Source organism: Bactrocera dorsalis, chromosome 5 (assembly GCF_023373825.1).
Source record: "Bactrocera dorsalis isolate Fly_Bdor chromosome 5, ASM2337382v1, whole genome shotgun sequence".
Taxonomy (NCBI): Eukaryota; Metazoa; Arthropoda; class Insecta; order Diptera; family Tephritidae; genus Bactrocera; species Bactrocera dorsalis.
The window spans coordinates 20,239,715-20,261,305 of NC_064307.1; the positions used below are offsets into that span (position 1 = coordinate 20,239,715).

Genomic DNA, 21,591 nt, shown 5'->3' on the forward strand with positions numbered 1-21,591 from the left:
ACTATAACACACAGCTACCATACAAACTAACCGTTCAAAAACAAGTTTTTGTATGAAAAACTTTTTTATTCGACAAGATATCTTCACGAAATTTGACTCAGAATATTATCCCAGGCAGGGCTACAATATCCGAACATATTGTTCAGATCGGTCCACTATAGCATATAGCTGCCATACAAACTAACCGTTCAAAAACAAGTCCTTATATGAAAAACTTTTTTATTTGACAAGATATTTTCCCGTAATTTGACACAGAGTATTAGCCAAGGCAGAGTTATAATATCCGAACATATTGTTCAGATCGGTCCAATACAGCATATAGCTACCATACAAACTGACCGTTCAAAAACAAGTCCTTATATGAAAAACTTTTTTATTTGACAAGATATTTTCCCGAAATTTGACACAGAGTATTATCCAAGGCAGAGTTACAATCTTCGAATATTTTGTTCGGATCGGACCATTATTCCATATAGCTGTCATACAAACCGACCGTTCAAAAACAAGTTTTTGAATGAAAACTTTTTTATTTGATACGATATCTTCACGAAATTTGACACAAAGTATTAGCCAAGTCAAGGCTACAATTTCCAAACATTTTCGGATCCGACCACATTTTCGGATCCGACCACTATATCAAATAAATACGAAATATACTCTACTAGTGTACTACTTCTATTTATTTCAGTATTTTATATTAGCGAGTTCAATTCATTTCATGGAATTATCTTCAATAAGTTAAGTAATAAATTTAATGTAATTCAGAGGGTACATATACTTATGTATGTCAATATCGTATTCGACTTCGTATGTGTATGTACTGCTTCAATAACTTTATAAAATTCACTTTTCGTCTTCTGATCGTGCAACTTCACGTGTCAAACGCACATAGTCTTGTATTTGTTCCACCTGCTTTCGATACATTTCCATCCACAGCGCATGCGCAGTCACATAATTGCTGTCATAACAGTTATAATACGAAGCATATACGCCATATTGTGTCGAGGGAGCTGATTTGCGAGTAGAACGCTTCTTGTCACGCTTATGGGCTTTTGTTGCTTTCGCGGTTTCCATCGGCTCATTCTCATGTTTTAGGTTAGTTTTATTGGACTTGTGATTTAGGTTGGTTTTGTTGGATTCATGTTGTAGCTTAGTCTTATCGGAGTCGACTTTTAAGTCTGCTTTATCAAATTCGTGTTTTAGGTTAGTTTTATTGAATTCATGTTTTAGGTTAGCTTTCGATGTGGTTGCAATTTCTGCTTTAACTTCAGTTGCAAGCACTACTTTTTCATCCTCAGGCCCCGCAGCATTCGGTTCACATTCATTTTTACGTTCTGCGCCACTCTCGTAGTTCGCATAAAATGGTGCGCCGCAGCCACTTTCATTATCGCTTTCGAATTCATTGTGAACGCCATTTGAGTTGCTGTAGTCGTGAGCGTCCTCCTCCTCCACCTCCACCTCCAAACCATCATCATCATCATCTCTTTTATCCTCGAACCAATCCTCTTCATCATTCTCCTCGATATCTTCATCTTCTTCGTCCTCAAAATCAGCGCATTCCTCCTCATCTTCATCTTCATAGTAATCTTCTTCATCATCATCAAAGTCGTCATCCGTTGACGACTCAACTTCTGCTTCTTGTTCCGGATTTGGTTGCATTACTTCCTCATTACCTTCATTTATAGAGCCTGTACCGCTTTCCAATGACGATGAGTAATAACCGTTTTCTACATAACGTTCAGCCTCTGTGTCGGAAGTGACGATGCCCGACGAAGCGCTGGTCGTATTGCGCTCGTTGAAGCCACTGCTGCCGCCATGCTCCGAATTCGAATGCGAATGTAAGGAGCCGCTATTGCTAATAGTCGGTGAGTGATCTTCATCGTGGGAATTTAAAACGGAATCGTTCGGTGCTGGCGAATCGGCTTGCCCAGGCTGCTGTGGCGGTATTTCAATCTAAAGGAGTAGTGTAAATATTAAGATTATGCTTGACACTTATTTTGGCAGAGACTTACCCTTGCACCAACATTAACAGTTAGGTTTTGTAGTTGTTGCTGATTGTATGCCAAACCCAGAAGTCGCTGATTGGCCGGTATGACATCGGGTATGTTGTTGTTTGGTTGATTATGCGCTGGTGAAGTGAAATGCTTCACTTCCGACACTTCACGACTCTCACTTGTGGAGGCGCCATTTTTCAGCTCACTCGTGCTCGTCGTGTTAACGTACTCTTCGATGGAGTCGTGCATTTTTGGCGGTGTTGCCACAGATAATATAAATGTTGCCTTGTCGATATCATTGGAGAGTGTCTCTTGACTTAGGCTGCTGGAGTTCTCATCGGTGTTGAAATTGGCATAGTCGGAGTATATATCAGGCTTGGATTCAACTACTTGCTTCTGCTCGGGTTGATCGATTAGCATTGATTTATAAGCAGCAATTTTCTTAGATATGGGTGCGGCGTCTGGGACGCAGGCAGTTTCAGTCTACATAAAAGTTCATGTTTGTGTTTAATAACCTCAACATTTTAACAAACAAGAAAAAATTAAGGGACTAGTGCGTGTATACAGACAGTCTGACGGACGGACAGACTAATCATTCATACCTACCTCTTTCAGTGAATTGTCCGAGTTGGTTAGCACAGCTTTTTTGTAGTCTTCAAACAAATCAATTTGTGGCTTCTTTTTGGTTTCGCCTCCATCAACATCCGCTTTGCTCTCGCTGCTGTTAGGATCGACTAGGAATTCGAAGAGCGTTGGTATGGCGGCTTTTTGCATCAGAACCGATTGGTAACGCGAAATATCTTGCTGACTGCTACGCAAACTATCTGCAGCAATGCTACTGGCGTCGTCTATAGTATTTGAAGATGGTAGTTGCTGTGAAGAGTTTTGGCGTGAGTCAATTGTTAGGTTATGTGAAGGTGAGTAGTGCTGATTATTATTTTCGGGACGTTCTAGCAGGTTATCCTGCATATTTAGGGCGCTGTCTTTCGAATCTACCTGAAATGTGTTTGTGTCAATCGAGGAACTCGTATTCAGCTGATTATCATTCAGATTCTCTTTGTTCTCTTGTGTATCGGAAAATGAGCTATGCTCAAGTGATGCTAAAGGCGCCAAGGCTTCACAACCAAATAGACCAAAGCGTTGTTTATCCTTTTCGAAATTCGAGAAATCCCAAAAATCATGTTCTTGCTCTTCTGCTGCCAACTCCTTTTGTGGAAACTTTAAGACGCTCATGCCATTGCCAATGCGTGTAATGAGGCGTGTTAGCGTACAACGATCCTTTTCATTGGCAACAAAATTGATGGCAATGCCATGTGAACCAAAGCGTCCGGCGCGTCCAATGCGATGCAAATAGGTGACCATGTCGGTTGGTAATTCCAGATTTATAACCAAGTTTACATGTTCCGAGTCAACGCCACGCGCCATTAGATCTGTTGTTATGATAATGCGCGTTTTGAATTCACGGAATTTGTGAAACATTTCGAGACGTGTTTTCTGATCCTGCGCACCAGATATAAGTTCGCAGGGCCAACCCTCTTTCTCCAAATAATTGCAATACGAATTGGCGCGAGACTGTGAGCCAGCAAATATTAAACACTGTTTGAACGCTATACGCCCGAATATGACACGCAGCGCCGCCAATTTGGTTTGCATTTCAAGTATGCTGGTTTTTTGTTCGGCCACTTCATAGACAAACTGTTTTATGCCAACTAGTAAGGTGGCACGCTCCTCTGTAGAAATCAGCAAGGGATTGCGCATTATTTTTGCCAGCTCTTCGTCTAAGCCATCACAGAATGTGGCACTACAAGCAATTGTCTGACGCTTTGCCGGTAAAGCATTTTGTATGCGTCGCAAATCTTGTCGGAATGATTGTGTATACATTTTGTCAGCTTCATCCAATACGAGCAAACGGATTTTCGATGTATTTAGCACGTTGTTCTGTATTAAATGTAGCAATCGACCGGGCGTACCAACAACTGCTTTGGCACCATGCAAACGCTTTCTGTCGTCTGCTACATCTAATCCACCAATAACACTGACAGCACGAAAACCGTTACAGCAACTACCAATTTGATTCAATACTAACTCGATTTGTACGGCAATCTCACGTGTTGGTGCTACAATCAACGATTGCGGTTCTGTGAGATCCATGCGGTATGCCTCTAATATTATTGTGCAAAATATAAGTGTTTTTCCCGTGCCTGACTTTGATTGTACAAGTAAATCTACGAAAAATACCGTTACTAAAAACACCAACAATTTCGTTTTTTTTTTCACTTACCCAATCCCGATTTACCCATGGGTATGGAGGTTGCCTGAATGCCTGTTGGGTATACAAATCCCGTTTTTTGCAAGCCTTTACGCACCGCATCCGATAACAGCATTTTACTAAACGGCGCCAATTCTTTGAGTTTAACATCCTCTGTCCGTACTTTGCCATCCAAACTGTGGGCTACCCCACCAACTTCCATATTTATTAATTAAAATAATTTGTCCGTAAGAGAAGAGCACCGGTAAATTGTAAACTTGTGTCAAAGTATTTCGCCAAACAATGCTGAAAATCAGCTGTTCTAGAGCGACGCATACACATAGCGGTAATGTTGGTGCTACCACATATTCCGATGCTTTAAATTGGAGTAATTTTTTTCTTGTTTTCTTGTCTGTTGGCATTTAAGTGAGTTTCTGTTTCTGTTTTCACGTATTCTGTTCACATACATATTTGGTTTTTTTGAAGAGGTGCTGTGGTAGCAAGGCAACATATTCGTAATAAAAATATACGGAATTTACATAGTCTTCTGTTCTTATTGTCATTTAAGTTGTTTTCTGTTATAATTTTCATGCGTTTGGTTTTCTGTTTCTGCTTTCAGAACAAATGATTTTCTGTTCCTACTGTTAAATGTGTATTAACAAACTTATTCCATATCAAAAATGTTGTTAATATAAGATATGACATTACATAAAAAAAATTATGTACAACAATAAAAACAGTATCAAAGGAATATTTGCAAAAAGTTTAAAATAAAAATTTAAATTTTAAATAATTCAAAAATACTACTAAAATATACTAACACACCAATTTACAATAATCTGGTAAGCTTGGTGATGATTTTTAACATCAGTTTTTGCAACAACGAGAATATAATAACAAAATATAAATTTTTCCACATTTCTAGGATAAAGTTCAATTATAAATCGAAAACTTCATAATGGGAGATGTTCAAACTCTGATTGATATGGGATTCGCCAAAGAAAGAGTGTAAGTAACTTTCCAAAAAAATGTACCGGCTTTCAGAAATCACTTTTTCAGCTCTATAAATTTTCCATAGTCATTCCCATTTTTATTTACATATGAGAAATTATTTAATCACACAATTTCTATGTAGGGAATATGCAATTAAAATTACCAATAATAAGGGTGTTGAACCGGCAATGGAATGGTTGCTGGCACACGCCGATGAAAATATACCAACCGAAGCTGCGGCACCTGAAGCAGCAGCGAATGAAAGTGGGAACGATGCTGCTCAAGCGGATGCTGCCACTTCTTCCGCTGCTGAAGCAAAGTCTTTAAAATGCGATGATTGCGGAAGACTGTGCAAAGATCAAACTGAAGTCGAATTCCATGCAGCCAAGACTGGACATAGCAACTTCTCTGAATCAACGGAAGAAAAGAAACCACTTACAGAAGAGGAAAAGAAAGCACAACTGGCACTAATTGAAGAGAAGCTGAAACAAAAACGGCGCGAAAGGGAAGAACGTGAAAAAGCCGATGCCTTGGAACGTGAGAAAAATCGTATAAAATCTGGTAAGGATATGACCGAAGCACGTAAACGCATGGAGGAGTTAGAAATGAAAAAGATAGTGGACCAACGTAAACGTGAAAAGGCAGAGGAGAAAGCAGCAAGAGATCGTGTACGTGCACAAATTGAGGCGGATAAAGCAGCACGCAAAGCCAGGTAGGAATTTTTTTTTAATAATAGTTGCTTGTAAAGTAGTATTTATAATGATTTAGAGAACAAAACCAAACTGAGCCAGCATCACCAGTAACTTCCCCTACCGTGACGTCGCCAGCGTCCACATCTGCTGTCAAAGCGGCACCAAAAGATTACACACAAACTCGCATACAGGTGCGTTTGCGCGATGGCTCCACACTGACTGAAACGTTCAATGTTAAAGAACAATTATCGGCCGTGCGCGTTTTCATACAACTGAAAACCGGCGATGAGACACCTTTTAATTTGATGACGACATTTCCACGTAAAGTTTTCACAGGAGATGATTTCGATACACCACTTGATGTGCTCGGTCTGGTACCATCTGCCGTGCTTATTATGACTAAATAAAAGCAGTTTTAACAGATATGGAAATTTATAATTTAATTCTTTTGCTGTAATTCAATGTAGCGTTTTATATTCAACTAATTTGTAGTATTAGTGAGGTATGCTCAAATAAAAGAGCCAGTATGAATATAAAAACAAAAATGCTGAAGAATTTTAAACGATTTTTTCTATGAAGAAACAATTGAGCTGCATATGGTCACTTTGTTTACAGTCTTTTGAGTCCCAGAAAACAACAAACGAAAAACATTTTTTTTTTGTTGTGGGAACCGCTATTTGGTAAAATGATAGAAATCAAATTCGTGAAGAGATCTCGATAATAACCGCTCGTGTCGGAATATAATTTCAGGCCTGTTCCTTATATGTATCCTTTATGGTCTGTTCTTTTAATATCATAATATTGCTTATGTGTTTAGTTGTAGCTTTAGAAATAAAAACATCGGATTTGTAGTTTGTTGTATTTTATGCCTAACTTTATTGCATGTAAACATAATCTAGAGTGTATTCACAAGAAAATATTAAACAAAAAAAAAAACTATATACGAAATTTCTACTATAATTCTTCATGATAATTTGCCAGCGGCAGAAATTAAGCGAAACTATTTGTTTTTTTTTTTAATAATTAATACAATTTTTTTATATAAACTTACTACTAAATTTAGTGGTAATATATGCTAAGCTTGTACTGCTCATATATTTCATATTTTTCTAAATACGGCACATACATAAATCCATACGTACGTACGTCCGTTTGTTGTGTATCTTGTATAAAACTTCGTTCTTTCCTGCATTATACCATACTTATCTGCCCCAATTCTAAAAAGTTTTCTTTTGCATTACAAAAAATATACATATCTGCAAATTTTCTCTCAACTACCTACATATTTATGTACGTAATTATCAAATCGTGTATAAATCCCTTAATGCTTTTGTCATCTGTACCAAAGACAATAATTGTTCCTTATAAGAAATATCTTTTCGTGTTCGCACGCGCTTTTCGTTCATTGTTCAATGTCAAGCGTGTCAAGTTACTTCTTACAACGTAAACCACATAATGAATTGCACTAGCTTGAAGGCGTTCACCACCGGGAATCTCCATTTCTTCTCCATTCGGCGTATTGTTGGTGGCACATTGCTAGGATAATGTATGGGTTTCGAAATATGGCAATTCGTGATAACAGTACCGCCCGGATAAACGATAGGGACCGCATCACCCGGTAGTACACCGTCACAATCTGTGAGTTCAAATTGTTTGGTAAAACATATGCGTATCTCCTCCAGATAACTCATATCCCGCTTATTATCATAGACACAATGTATGGATGGATTCTTGCCGAGTGATTGAACGATAGCTCTCTGCAAAGCGATTACGGTGCTATTCGAATCCGGATGTATGCCGGCACTACCTAATATATTCGACATTAAGTACTGTTCACGCCAAGCCAGGCCGCGTTGGAAATATTTCAGCTCATTATCTAACTCTTCCAGTGATGCAGCGCAGGTGCCATGTTTTAGCCATTCGTGCTTCCAGAAATAACCCAACTTCTGTTGTCCATCTATGGTGGGCCAATAAGTTTTCAAGTTGGCCAGTATCTGGTCCAATTGATCCAAATCAAAATCGGCACTTTTATTGCAAAAGCTTGGACCCATATGTCCCAATTTTGTTGGCCACACGCCATGTATAGTCCAGAATTCCTTCTTTTCGGGTAAAACGCAGGCATGTGTGCTGTCTTCCTCCCGCCAGTGGTAGCATGTAGTCACCGGCCATTGTTGTGTAAATATCAATATGTCAAAATCATGGTCCTCATCTTCATGCTCAACGCTGGTATCTTCATTGGACTTTTCATTGCTGAAAAAGTCCAAGCTATCTTGTTCGATAGATTTTATTACTTTCGCGTTATCCTCGTATGACTCTTCGGAACTGCGGTCGATTGTAGAGCTGTAAAGAAAAGTTGAGAATTTGTTAATAAGTTTCATTTTGTTGTTATTGTAGTTGCAGAAATTTGATAAAATTTTGGTGAAGGGATTTACAGATTAAGCATAGACTTGCAAATGAAATTTTTTGGCTATTGCTAACAAAAATATAATTTCAATTTTAAAATATTTCTTCTAAGGACGAAGTTATTTGTTTTTCAAATTATTATGACCCGTACGGACAATACTGAGCTTGGGATAAGTTTGTAACGTCCAGAAAGAAACGTTGGAGTTCCTACAAAATATAGATATAAATGATCAGCATGACACGACCTTTATTCCACTATCTATCAAGATAAAGATCTTTTTATACCCTTTAATGTGATAATAAATGTAGGAGTGAAGGGTATTATAGCTGAACCCGAAGCTAACGTTTTTACTTCAATATTTGAATTTTTAAATTTTATTTCCTTCAACTATAAAATTCATTTTTTCCAATTAATAATCATTAGCAGTTATCAATTCTGTTGTGAAAATTTTGTATTTGTAAATACATATGTATTCACTTGTCAGTTTTTAAATTCGCATACCTAGTAAGCTCGTTAAAGCTTCACTAAATGTCACAAGCCAAGCAACATTGCGCTAAGGTGGCTACGCTGGCCGCTAATGGGAAAGACCTGTTTGAGAGCTCAACCGTATCTGACTAAGCCGGAATTTCCCATTGTGAATATAAGCTCTGGCAGTGAATTACTTATCAACGATTCAATTCAATTCTTTGCTGTGCTGTGCTGTGTTGTGTTGTGTACAAGTTTCATATCAATGATAAGTTCAAGGTTTTTCATCCTTGTAATTTGCATACAAGGATGCATTTTTGCTAAAACGAACGCCGATGGCTTGCCAATTGCTGGCACTACATTGGCTGCCACTACAGTTAATGAAGTACCAATAAATCGCGCAAAAAGAGCAACAACAGGCGATTTGGTAGCGCACAGTGCTTTGAATTTCGCACATAATATTGCCGTGCTACTAAATGAGGATATGCATTATGGCAAAACAACGATTTTCTCACCCATAAGCATAATGTCCTCGATGGTCATGTTGATGTTGGGATCAAAAGGCAGGAGTTACGAAGATTTAAGGCACATCTTCGGCTTGGATATGCCACCATTGAGCGATGCATTATCTAATGCATTTCACTTGGAGTTCGGCGCCATGTTGCAGGAAATGCAAGATAATGCGATAACACTGCAGGCAAGAAATCGCGATAATTGGCGCAACACAAATGTAGCGTATAGTATACGAAATAAACCGAAAATAAGCGCAGAAAATGCAATTAACATGAGTAATGTGATAAAAATCGTAAACGGGTTATTCATTAAAAGCGGTTATGAATTGAATGCAAACTACCGGTAAGCTACAAACACACACACACACACATGTATACAATTTAATTTTGTTTTCTTGTTTTTACAGAGATGTTATCAATTCGATTTACAAGTCTGACGTTATACCACTGGATTTCAAATTACCGCAAGCACGCGATTACATCAACGATTGGGTTTACAAAAACACTTTTGGCAAAATAAACGGTATCATAGCGGACGGCATACCCGCCGATACCGATGCCATACTTACGAGCGCTTTGTATTTCCGTGGATTTTGGGAGAGTCCCTTCATACAGAGTGCTACCATAATTGATAACTTCTTTCCGGACGGTCCGCAAGAGCCACCGATTAAAATACAAATGATGGGCACAGCCGGCGCCTACCCTTACTATTTTTCAGCCGAGTATGATTGCAAAATAATTGGACTACCATATGTAAACAACTTCACCAGCATGTATGTTATACAACCGTCTTACTCGAGTCGTCATATCTTGCGTAGGCTTCTAAAGAATCTTAGCGCTGAGAAAATCGAAGATATGATCTCGAAGATGGTCTATCACAATGCCATCTTCGCTTTGCCGAAAATGCATTTATCACAGAATATTAATATGAAACATGTTTTCCGTGCGCTCGGTCTGCGTGATGTACTTGCGAGTGGTGAGCGTTTCAGTGCAGCGCAATTTAATAATTTGAATGAGACAACGTGGCCGCGTGGGAAGCGTAACGTCGTTTTTCCCACAGATGGTACACCGACAACGGAGCGTTTTCCACAAAGTTTACCTCCCATCACGGCGCAACAAAATGCACCTATCTACACAGAGCAACCATTACAACAAGCAGCATTCACCAATACACAACAATTATTACAAAACAATCCAGCCACCCCTACAGAGCAACTGTTGCAGCAGTGGAGTTTTAAGCGCAATAGCAGCAATAATTTGCTCTCCGACCTTTCTGTGGGCGATATTGTGCATAAGGTCGATTTGGTGGTGGATGAAAATGGCACGGAGGGCGCCGCCGCCACGGCGACTTATCTCAAACGCTCGGGTGGCAATGTGCTCTTCCGCGCTGATACACCGTTTTTGTTGCTAGTGCGTCATGATGCCACCAAATTACCGTTATTCTATGGTATCATCAATATACCAGCACCGAGTTTTGTTTGAAATTTTTTTGTAGTGCAAAAAACAAAAAAAAATCAAAAATTTATAAAAAAAAATTTATTTCAAAAATTAAAAAAAAAATTATAAAAAAAGATATTTCATAAATGAAAAAAAAGTTAAAAAATTTATAAAAAGAAAAAAATTCATTAACTTATTAAAGTATAATATATAATATATAATGTTAATATGTTAAAGTTATAACATATATTTCAACTAATGCTGCCTTTTTTCGTAAGAGTGAACAAATTTTCGTGAATGCAACACTAATATTATACTAATATACATATATGTAAGTTAACCTAAAATTTAGTTTGACTAATATTTTTTAAGAAAATTACTATCGTAAGTGTAGAAACTGAACAAAGAGCTGAAGTGCAATAAATATTTTTAAAATGTTTGTTGTTAAAAAATATTTCAGAAATATGCAAAAACGTTTTTAAAACACTTTATTATTAAGATAAAAAAATTTAAAACACATTTTCAATTAAAAATAATTTAAAAAAAAAATTTAAACTAAAAAAAATTTAAAAAATATTTTAAACAAAAAAAACTAAGAAACAAGTGAAAGCTGTGCAGCAAAAATATTTCCTTTTTTTTTAGGTTATAAATACATAAATATATAATTTTGAACTTGTTTTGTGGCTTATTTCCTAAATGTGTTTGTAATTTCGTATGTAAGTTACTAAATTATTATATTTATGCCTTTGTACTTGGTGCCTCACATATTTAGCATACAAAAACACATGTGCATGTATGTACATACATATGTAGCTGCTAAGCAAATAAAATTTAATTAACAACTTTTATTTTCAAAAAATTCGAAGTTTACATTTTGTAGGCAATTTATAACAAATGTGCGTTTGTATTGTTTATATGTATTAAATATGTTTCTATATGTATGTATGTGCTTGAAATAAATCCGATTTCGTTAGGCAGAAATTGTCGGCGCTGTTCAAAAATTGCCACAAATCATCAGTAAACAATTGTTAAAAAAGTGTTGGAAAGGTCATTACAAACAATTAACATGCACACCACGTTTGTCACATACATACATATACACACATACACACATATGTACATATACAATACAAATTTACATGAGTGATATTATTGGCGGTCACCGTAACAAGCGCATGACATAATCACAAAAAATCCCAAGTACCAAAATATTTGACGCACTCTCCTTCGGCGAAATATTCCCCAGTTTATTGTTAAATTTTATAACCTATAAACTCTTTTCCCAACTAAATTCCGAGATTTACTCATAAAAACTACTTTGTGGATTGCAAATTTTTAACAAAGCCGACTGATTAATTTTATAAATAAATATTTGCGCTTTTTTACTACCATATACAACGTTGAGTATGGGTTAGTACACAAATACATGCTTACCATAACCTGTATGTGTGTTTGTATGCTTCAGAAGCGCGCTTTAAATTCACTGAAACACTTCAATAAGAAAAAATATTGAAAAACACAGAATATTTGATGACGTCACAATTATTTTTTATATTATATACATACATATACATATATACATACATACATACATATACGCGTATATACATTATAAATAAAGCATTTTATTTACATAAAGGGTAATTTGTTATCAATTGCACACAAAGTCCAAATTTGCAAGAAAAAAATCGGCAAAGTTAAAAATAACAAAATTTCTAAACAATAATATTGACAAATCAAAGCTACAGCAACAATAAAAACGAAACAATTAACATGCAAATGAGCTGCAAACGAAGTTCGGATGCTTAGAACTAGTTTACGCACACTAATGCATAATTAAATACATACGAGGTATGCGCAAAAAGTTTGGTGACTTTTTATTTTTATCAAAAAACTTTTTTGTTTTCATGAAATTTAGTTTAAGTGAAAAAATAAATATTTTTTCACTCAGGTCATATTCATTATTGATTGTTGTTGTGGCAGAAAATAATATTTTCGACATAAATCGAGATAATTCTTTTTTTCTGCCAGCCCTTGGCTGAATATGTGGTAAAGGGGAGTTCGTTCCATTCACTTCTCTAGCAGTAGTCTTCCGTCTATCGTTAGTTCTTAAGAATCGAGTTTGTTACGATAACGCATAAACTCGACTATCGTGTGAACCATAAATCCATGTTCGTTCCGCTTAGGTTAGGTTAGGTTAGGTAAGATGGCTGCCCAAAGATCTCACGTAGACTAACAGTTAGTCCTTTGTGATGCCATTGAAAAGGAACTCCCGTGTTCGGACTTAAAGATTGGCGAAACGCTTTGTAGCCAATACATAGTTACACAGACGCTTAACTTCAACCCACGCCAGTTCGGTAGGGTGTCCAAAGGTATGCGTCCCCAAGTGTCTGAGTCTTGACCTCCCAAAAGCGGGACAGCCAAGCAGGAAGTGCTGGCTTGTTTCTACCGCATCTTCTTCCAAACAGCTTCTGCAGTCGGCATCCGGTAAGATTCCCATTCTTACCGCATGTAGGCCAATAGGACAGTGGCCTGTTAAAAGACCCACTAACAATGAGAGGTTAGCCTTACTGAGGGCTAAGAGATCATTGGATCTCCGACGATCTATTCTGGGCTAGAAGGCTTTAGCAACCGCACAGGTGCCTAGTAGTAGACCACAAGAAGAAACAGGAACACCGATCCGTTCCCATTCTACCGATAATGATTCTAGGGTACCTTTCCTTGCTAACTCATCAGCTTTGCAATTGCCTGCAATTCCGCTATGGCCCGGTACCCACACCAGTCTAATCACAAAAACTCTAGCTGCTAGAGCTAACGACGTTAGACATTCTTCGACCAACCCTGAACGCACTACGAATGAGTTCAAGGCCAATATAGCCGCTCTACTATCTGAGTGTATAGTCACTTCTCTGAAGGTGGATGCACTCCGTAGCAGCAAATCAGCTGCTACCTTGATGGCTGCGACCTCAGCCTGGAATACACTACAGTAGTCGGGAAGTCTGAAACAGGAGTTGATGTTCGTTCCGCTTACTAGAACCCCTTTAGTTGTGAGCACGATAAATACGAGTCCGTTCCGTTATTAAACGACCCGACTGTCAAGAGAACAATAAATTCGAGTTCGTTTCGTTGATGAAGGAACCCAACCATCGGTAGAACAATAAAATCTCAACTCGTTCCGTTTAATAGAGGTCTGTCTGCCGTCTGTATGATAAAACGGAGTTCGTGCCATTAACGAGGGACCCGTGTGTTAAGAGTACGAAAAACCCGAGTTTATATCCTTATAAACGGATCCAACTGTCGGGGTAACGATGAAAGAATGGAGCCGATTTTGTTTTTTTTTTTTTACAAAGATACTCAACGGACGGGAAAAACGATGAAATCCGAGTTCGTTTAGTTTATTAGAATGCCGTCTGTGTTGAGTACGTTAAATCCGAGTTCGTTCCGTTTACGATGAGAAACCCGACTTTTAAGACAAAAATAAATCAAAGTTCGTTTCATTTACGAACAGATCCGACGATCGGGAGAAATTCCGAGTGTGTACCGTTTACTCTACTCGACTATCGGGAAAACGATTTATACGAGTTTTACGAAGAGACCCGACTGTTCTATTATGAACGATTAAACTGAGTTCGTTCCGATTACGTAGCGACCCGACTGCCATGAGAATAATGTTCGAAAAGAGGAAGGTTCAAATTCATGAAATTTTATCTGAATTAATGATTTTTTATTCGTAGCTCTTCTGAGCGCTTCCAAGTTTAATCGGTTATACCATAAATACATTTTTTGCCCTTATAACTAAAAAAATTCTAAATAATATTGAAGAACGACGCCGATCTGTCAGAATTTGACCGGATATACATCTGGGTTCATTCCGTTTCCTTAGAAAAATTGGTCTGTATAAAAAAAATCTTTTTTGGATATACAGTCGGATTCATTGTGGCTTCTCAGAAAGTTTGGCCCAATAATATTGAATAGTGTTGTCGGATTGATAGTCTTGAGAAGGTTCAGAGTTGTCGACGACACTAGCAATTTCTCTTTATTTTCTATTTTTATTTTTTTTTTTTTGTGGAAAAATATATACAGTCCCATAACTCTTTGAACACACCCTGTACTTGAAGTGAAAATGACGAAAAGAGGTTCCTACTTACAACTTCCGTTATACATATACTTATATATAGTACATATACCAAGTTATTTATGCAGCAATAAGTTTTTTCTGAACACATATGAGTAAACACCCTTTATAACAATGCGTCCATTTATGAGTACTTGGCCATTAAAAATCATCGAAAGCCTCATCATGCGTAATTTTTTTAGCAACAAAAAGCACAAACAAACAGTGCCGATAATTTCAAACCAATGGCGATAAGCTGGCTGGTGTTTTGAAGCTCTGTTATTATTATTTTTTTCACCATAGCAAAAATGGGTCGCTTATAGTTTCGAAACCAACTCAGTAAAATCATAATTCTATTGTTGCTTTGCATGCGAGCTGACTGAACAACAGTTATTTTGCATTTTGTATGAAATTCTGTATGCTTTTGCCAGCACAACTGATTGCGTCTGAGTCACAAAGGAATAATTAATTTCGAACAATAAATGCATCGGTGAATCCCGGTGCGCTGAAACGTGCGCTAATTCAAATTTATAAAACCAGATTTATCAAATATTTGCTTCTAAGTACGCAACTGATGAGTTTTGCAAGCAAGTAACGGAATGGATCATACAATGTTTTTCCGCCCGGTCAACTCTTTTATAACTGCTGGCTTGGAAGAACTCGTTTTTTGGCTACCCATACCAACTCTTCTAGCACCTTTTTCATATAGTCGACACCAGTGAAAGACCTTATTTCCTGTTCTTCGCTGCAGATAATGTCCAGGCCTATCGTCCATGGGTTTAGACAATCCTTAAAACAATAAAGAGAATTTCAATGCAGCTTTTCTGAGGTCAAAAGCTTCGATGTAACTGGAGCAGAAGCGGATTTTTATATCATATCTTATATTCCTTTTTCTTTTGACCCGGCTGCCTAAAAGCAGCTCGTTTGTTGTAGCGACGAACTCTGTCGAGATGACAGTCCTTGGTCGGATAAAAATCCGAGTTCGTTCCGGTGACGTAGATCCGACAGTCGTCGGAACGAAACTGCACTTTTCCTTGTCCTCCTCGTCTTCTCTTTAAATGACGTTCTAGCCCATCTTCCAACCTTTCAACACCAACAAGGCTTTCAAATCAGCTTTTCCGTGACCAGTGAATTCTATGCAACTGAAAAGGACTTGGATTTTTATTTTGGAAATGAGTTGACAGCTCGGATCCCTTTTAAAATACTAGCGTTTTTCAAAAACTGTGTGGCCTTAGGAACTTATAGTATTCAATATCCAAGCGGAGTACCAAAAAAGTGAGGAAGAGAAACATGCCGTGGAGATGTTCTCACGACTGTAAACTCTAAGTAACCGGACTGAAATAAACACACTCAAAGAACATGCCACAGCTGCATCTAGACATCTGTACTAAACCTAAACAGTTGATAAATCAAGAATCCGGAGAAAAATCTAATGACCAGGTGTTCAGAGAAAACCTAAGCCCAGTAAAGTTATTCCCTTGTGACGCTTATCGACGTAAATGAACAACTGTTTTTCAATATAAATTGTCAGGTGTCTACAAAGACTTTAAAGCAACGTAAATTAGTCAATTCTGAGTGTATTGGTTTGTCCAAGCGTTCAGTGAAACTGGCAGAAAAAACAAAAAAAAGAGAAAGAGAGAAAGAAATCATGATCAAGCTTCGAGATAATGAACCACTTATCGTTCTGTAAATAATATGTTTCATGCACTTCGCTCAACTTATAGTCAACATAATCGGTCTACTGAGCATACTTTACGCAACACCATCACCTATCTTGAGACACAGCACTCGTTATTGGATAATATTCGGCTGAGTAAACGACGTCCAGCATGTAGTGACTAAAATATACCAGCCGTAGCTGAGAGTGTACACGAAGACCGTGGGGTGCTGCATTTGAGACGAAAATGATGACGGCGAGAACGTAGCCGTCAATGGCGACCGTTTTAGCGCCATAATAACCGACTATTTGATGTCTGAAATAGAAGCTCGTGATCTCGGCGACATTTGGTTTCAACAACACGGCGCCACTTCCAACACATCGCATCAATCAATGGCTTTATCGAGAGAATACTTCGGTGAGCAGATAATTTCACGTTTTGAACCTGTCGATTGGCCACCAAAATTGTGTGATATAACACCGTTAGACTGTTTCCTATGGGGATATGTAAAGTCTAAAGTCCATGCAGATAGTCCCGCTACGATTCAGGCCTTGGAGCAAAATATCACGGGTGTCATTCGCCAGTTACCAGTCGAAATGCTCGAACCAGTTATCAAAAATTGGACTGAGCGTTTGGATAATTGTTCTGAATGAACTTAGCAACTTTTTGCCATAAAGCAGTGATATGTTTTGTTGTTGTAAAAGTGTTAAAGTTCTATGAACAATTTCCCTCAATTAAATGCATATTTTCACACAAATAACCAATTATTTTTTATGGTCGACAATAGACTTTGTTGTCGTATAAAAATTGCAGTCTGGTGAAATATTTAATTATAGTTGGTGATATGTTCGGAAAATGTTCTGAATATATTAAACTTCGAGCGAAAAGCTGCTTAGTCACAACGTAACAGTATGATAGCGATACTTTCCACGAAGCCTGCCACAAAAAATACTAGTTAAAATAACAAACAGTCTCTGAGGAAAATGCAAACCTCAGGAAGCGATCTATGAACTAATTTTACCGAGTGAGGCTAACATGAGGCCCAAATATCTTAACGGAATATGACGAACAAAATATAGCTTTCTATTTTTTCTTTTCTATAGCTGAGATATAAACTGTTACAAATAAAATAGAGTAATTCCGCTATTTAAAGACAACTTTTTGACATTTATCTGCAGTGGTGGATGGAATCATGTGTAGAAGATCACGCTAGTGAAGTAAGTCCTCTGAGCGCCATTCGGAAGTGACCAGAAACTATTCTTTTGCATATGGCTCAAGCAGCTCACGTCTTCCAGCCTTAGACCAAGTATCGTCTGGGTAGCAAAAAAAAATCCGTTTGAAGGCGAGCTAAAGTGAAAAGGCCAAACATCCCTCATCAGAGTTGTGCGCTGGGTTTTGGACCCGCCCCGTAAAAAGACATGCCAGACATGCCAGAACACTGCACTCCGGCCTAAAACGGGATGCCTCTTGATGTCTCCGATCAAACATCTACAAACCGAGACCCGTATGTTCCCAGTTGAGGCGCATAACCAACTCCTCTTCAGGCAGTTTCTGCTGGGGTGTTTTCGTAGAAACCATTCTTTCAGACGCCAGCTTGAAGCGGAACCGCCTCCTAGTAACATCTAGAAGTCCTTCATTAACTAGGTCGACGACATAAGATAATACGCCGAGCAGGCTTTGGATTCAACTAACTTCAGACACACAGTGGAGCCATAAACACCTCCACCGACGCCCTCTCAGTAAATGGCGTACTCAAACCACCACCCATTGCAGACGACGAGCTAGAGTTAAACTAAGAGTTACCGCTCTAAACGGGTTTAGATCTTCGAAATAACCGCCTTGGGTGGTCAGTTCCGGTGCGTAGAACCGGCTGTTGTGGGAATTGTTGGTCAAGAGTTTCGTTCTGGTTATTGTAGCATGTTAAAGTTCTACTTGTCCAGAGCAGAACCTGACATATCCAATATAAATCCTGCATGAAATGGGTCTCCGCATGACACAGGCCAACTGTCTGTATGCCCCACCAACCCTACTCATCTGACACCCCTCTCCCTTTGGTCCGACCCCGTCGAAACTGCACGCTTTTTGGACCGTTCTTTGGATGACGTCGACAACAATCTATCTTATGCTTACCATTCTAACGGGGACTAGGTACCCGTTAAACAACAACGCAACTTGCAGTTGCCACGAGAAACAAGAGTGACTCTTGCGAGCAGGCTAAACTTTTACTTATCCAGAATCGACCCCGAGATACCAAATATATGTTCAACAACGAGTCCTCTAACCGTTTGTTGTTGTTGTTGTAGCGGCAGAATTCTGCCGATTTGACAGTCCTTGGCCGGATAAAAATCCGAGTCCGTTCCGGTTACGTAGACCCAACTGTCGTGGGATCGGATGACTCTAACCGCCTTCTCCTATGGCCCGACCTATTCTAAACAGCACATTTCCTGGGATCTTTGGATGATTTCGATTTTCTAACAAAACTTATATCGAATATGTCGATCACTGGGAGAGTTATACATATCTATATAAATATATATGTATGTACATATGTGCTTGGACTCTGATCCCCTGGTTGACGTTTGCACCTTAAGGTACCCTGGCTTTCATTCCTGCAAGTTGCAAGAGTATAAAATGTTCAGTTGCACCCGAACTTAGCTCTTCCTTACTTGTTTTTTTTTTGTTTTTTGTTGACAATATCTCACAAACACTCACACATTCTATATATGAGCAATTAATATGCCTAACTAAGCACGATTTATTTACAGTATATGCAACTTAGGGTCTTTCAGTACAGAAAGTCATACTCACACATACACACACACATGTATTACTGTTGTTTACCGAATTGATTTTGCCAATATTCACATTTTGGCCACAAACACATACATACACACATAGGTATTTTCGGTCGAAATATTTGCATTTTCACTTCATGACATTGTTGTTGTTGTTTTTTTTTTTTTGTTCTTGCTTATGTGTGTCCACATATTCGTTTGTTACCGTTGCCCGACTTACCTAATCACGTCCAGCCACTGCGTGCTGAAGAGCAACGCGCCGAAAGTGAGCCACAAAGTACATCTTCGCCCCATTTTCACACGGTTTGCCACTGCTCCGTTCGGGTTCAGCGAATTTTGCGTATTTTTCAGCGAATTTCGATTTTTATTCGGCTTATTGATATTTGATATAATTTCAAGGTGTTTGCTTGTTAATATTAAAGTTTCGTTTTCGTTTGCGCTCAACACTGCCGCCTCTGCACCACTCTCGAACACTCTGTGTATATGTATAGCTATATACCTGTGTTTGTTGTTGTTGTTGGCCTGCTTTGTGTACCGTGTTGTTATTTTTTGTTTAGTTTATCTATTTAAGTTTTTTCATTTCGTTTTTTCTATACTTAAGCAATGCGCTTGGTTGTAGTTGCTGTCGTTGATATTGTGTGTATTTGTTGTTGTTTTAATTTGTTCATTGTTATTGCACTTTAAGTAACAAATAAATACGGCTCTCGCGTTGCGCACTAATTTTCTTCAAGCGTTTGTCGTCATTTCTTTAAATTTTCTGACATTTTCTCGCGTTTTTTCGTTTTTTATTGCTTCACTCAACATTCACTGACATTTCACTTTACAAGTTTATACTTTGTTTTCTGTATTTTTCGCAGCAAAATGTCAAAATACTTTTTTATTTCGTTTAGTAGTTTGCCTGTTTCAGCTGCGTGAAACAACCCGTTTGATATTCACTTAGAAAAAGGTACACATCGCTACCTACCTATGTACTTGCTGTATGCCTTATGACTTTGCTCTCTTTTACAGCGTCTTTGTACTCAGCACTTTAGTGGCGCTCTAATGTGGCACTAAATTTGGCGAGCGCATGTTATTTTGAACTCAACTGTAGTGCTTTTGGTAGTCTTCAGACAAGCTGGCAGCAGCAGCAACAAATAAACTGCGCTCTTCGGGTGAGCAGTCATCATCGTAAGAGCGAAGAGAGTCGCACATTTATTAGCGACGCATTAAAGGGGTTACTAAGAGCAAGCGCTCACAAAGATTGATACTAGGTGTTGCTTTACTATCAATAATATCAAAATTTTTGAAAAGAGATATTTTTTTGATTCGTTTTGGCATCGTTTTTTGTTGATGTATCTGTTTTCAGAAAAAAATAAAAAAAATTATTTTGCATGTGATTTTTACATCAGCTATTGCCACTTTTGCTCCGGATTCGTTACCATCGGAAAAGTCGAGATAGCGCCGTTAGAATATTAGGTATTTCTAAAGACTATTTACATATATGTACATAGGCTGGTTAGAGTTGCCAACTTTTTAAATAAAAATATTTCTTTAATTGCTATTTATAAAGTTATAATTAATTTTTTTTTATCAAATATTTGAATATTATTTTTAATTAAAAAAATATAAATTCAAAAGTAATTTTAAAATTTTTATTTCAAAAACATATTTTAATTTTTTTAATTCAGAAACATATTTTATATTATATACTTGGTATTAAATTTTTTTAAATCGGGTTTTTGGTTTAGATATTTAATGTTTGAATTAAAAATTTGAAAATTATTTTTAATTTAAAAAATATTTTAAATTTTTAATTCAAAAACATATTTTTATTGGTTTAGATATTGGAAAATTATTTTTTATTTAAAAAATATAAATTCAAAACCAGTTTTAATTTTATTTCAAATATTTTTTTCAATTATAAATTAGGGATTACAATTTTTTCAATTCCATTTTTGGATTTTAAAATTATTTCTAATTAAAAAAATTTTATTTCAGAAAAAATTTAAATTTTAATAATTTTTAATAAAAAAATCTTAATTCAAAAAGAATTTGAAAGTTTTAATTCCATTTTTTTTTAATTTTTTCAATTATAAACTTGGGATTATAACTTTTCAATTCCATTTTTGGATTTGATATTAAAAAATTATTTTTAATTAATAAATTTAAATTTTTTTTAAATTTTAATTCAAAAACATATTTTCAATGACATACTCGGTATTCAAATTATTATTTTTTAATTCGGCTTTTGGTTTAGACATTTGAAAATTGCTTTTAATTAAACAGATGTTGATTAAAAA

General features: G+C 37.2%; 4 protein-coding genes across 4 annotated transcripts; 2 read left to right on the forward strand and 2 right to left on the reverse strand.

Moving 5' to 3' along the window:
- Nucleotides 1-695: 695 nt before the first annotated feature.
- LOC105230037 (uncharacterized) lies at nucleotides 696-4,559 on the reverse strand. Its single transcript, XM_011210605.4, has 4 exons — nucleotides 4,276-4,559; nucleotides 2,601-4,219; nucleotides 2,013-2,477; nucleotides 696-1,953 (listed from the first exon to the last, which is right to left on the reverse strand). The coding sequence occupies exons 1-4, from the start codon at nucleotides 4,463-4,465 to the stop codon at nucleotides 844-846; spliced, it is 3,384 nt and encodes a 1,127-aa protein (XP_011208907.2). The 5' UTR covers nucleotides 4,466-4,559; the 3' UTR covers nucleotides 696-843.
- A 532-nt stretch (nucleotides 4,560-5,091) lies between these two features.
- On the forward strand, nucleotides 5,092-6,489 carry LOC105230038 (UBX domain-containing protein 1). Its single transcript, XM_011210606.4, has 3 exons — nucleotides 5,092-5,250; nucleotides 5,378-5,947; nucleotides 6,004-6,489. Exons 1-3 carry the CDS (start codon nucleotides 5,201-5,203, stop codon nucleotides 6,332-6,334), a joined length of 951 nt encoding a protein of 316 aa, XP_011208908.2. The 5' UTR covers nucleotides 5,092-5,200; the 3' UTR covers nucleotides 6,335-6,489.
- Nucleotides 6,490-6,772: 283 nt separating this feature from the next.
- On the reverse strand, nucleotides 6,773-20,347 carry LOC105230040 (ribonuclease Oy). Its single transcript, XM_011210609.4, has 2 exons — nucleotides 19,533-20,347; nucleotides 6,773-8,267 (listed from the first exon to the last, which is right to left on the reverse strand). Exons 1-2 carry the CDS (start codon nucleotides 19,604-19,606, stop codon nucleotides 7,364-7,366), a joined length of 978 nt encoding a protein of 325 aa, XP_011208911.2. The 5' UTR covers nucleotides 19,607-20,347; the 3' UTR covers nucleotides 6,773-7,363.
- LOC105230039 (serine protease inhibitor 28Dc) lies at nucleotides 8,265-10,847 on the forward strand. The gene is made up of 2 exons (XM_011210607.4): nucleotides 8,265-9,651; nucleotides 9,716-10,847. The coding sequence occupies exons 1-2, from the start codon at nucleotides 8,909-8,911 to the stop codon at nucleotides 10,788-10,790; spliced, it is 1,818 nt and encodes a 605-aa protein (XP_011208909.2). The 5' UTR covers nucleotides 8,265-8,908; the 3' UTR covers nucleotides 10,791-10,847.
- Nucleotides 20,348-21,591: the final 1,244 nt, after the last annotated feature.

What these genes read in the sequence shown, in the direction of transcription:
- LOC105230037 (XM_011210605.4), bottom strand. Translation starts at nt 4,465, where the DNA reads ATGGAAGTTGGTGGGGTAGCCCACAGTTTGGATGGCAAAGTACGGACA. An exon ending in CATGGGTAAATCGGGATTGG is followed by an intron (nt 4,220 to 4,275) that starts GTAAGTGAAAAA and finishes TATTTTTCGTAG; the next exon opens with ATTTACTTGTACAATCAAAG. An exon ending in CTGTTAATGTTGGTGCAAGG is followed by an intron (nt 1,954 to 2,012) that starts GTAAGTCTCTGC and finishes CTACTCCTTTAG; the next exon opens with ATTGAAATACCGCCACAGCA.
- LOC105230038 (XM_011210606.4), top strand. Translation starts at nt 5,201, where the DNA reads ATGGGAGATGTTCAAACTCTGATTGATATGGGATTCGCCAAAGAAAGA. An exon ending in GGATTCGCCAAAGAAAGAGT is followed by an intron (nt 5,251 to 5,377) that starts GTAAGTAACTTT and finishes ATTTCTATGTAG; the next exon opens with GGAATATGCAATTAAAATTA. An exon ending in AAAGCAGCACGCAAAGCCAG is followed by an intron (nt 5,948 to 6,003) that starts GTAGGAATTTTT and finishes ATAATGATTTAG; the next exon opens with AGAACAAAACCAAACTGAGC.
- LOC105230039 (XM_011210607.4), top strand. Translation starts at nt 8,909, where the DNA reads ATGGGAAAGACCTGTTTGAGAGCTCAACCGTATCTGACTAAGCCGGAA. An exon ending in GAATTGAATGCAAACTACCG is followed by an intron (nt 9,652 to 9,715) that starts GTAAGCTACAAA and finishes TTGTTTTTACAG; the next exon opens with AGATGTTATCAATTCGATTT.
- LOC105230040 (XM_011210609.4), bottom strand. Translation starts at nt 19,606, where the DNA reads ATGGGGCGAAGATGTACTTTGTGGCTCACTTTCGGCGCGTTGCTCTTC. An exon ending in CAGTGGCTGGACGTGATTAG is followed by an intron (nt 8,268 to 19,532) that starts GTAAGTCGGGCA and finishes TTTTCTTTACAG; the next exon opens with CTCTACAATCGACCGCAGTT.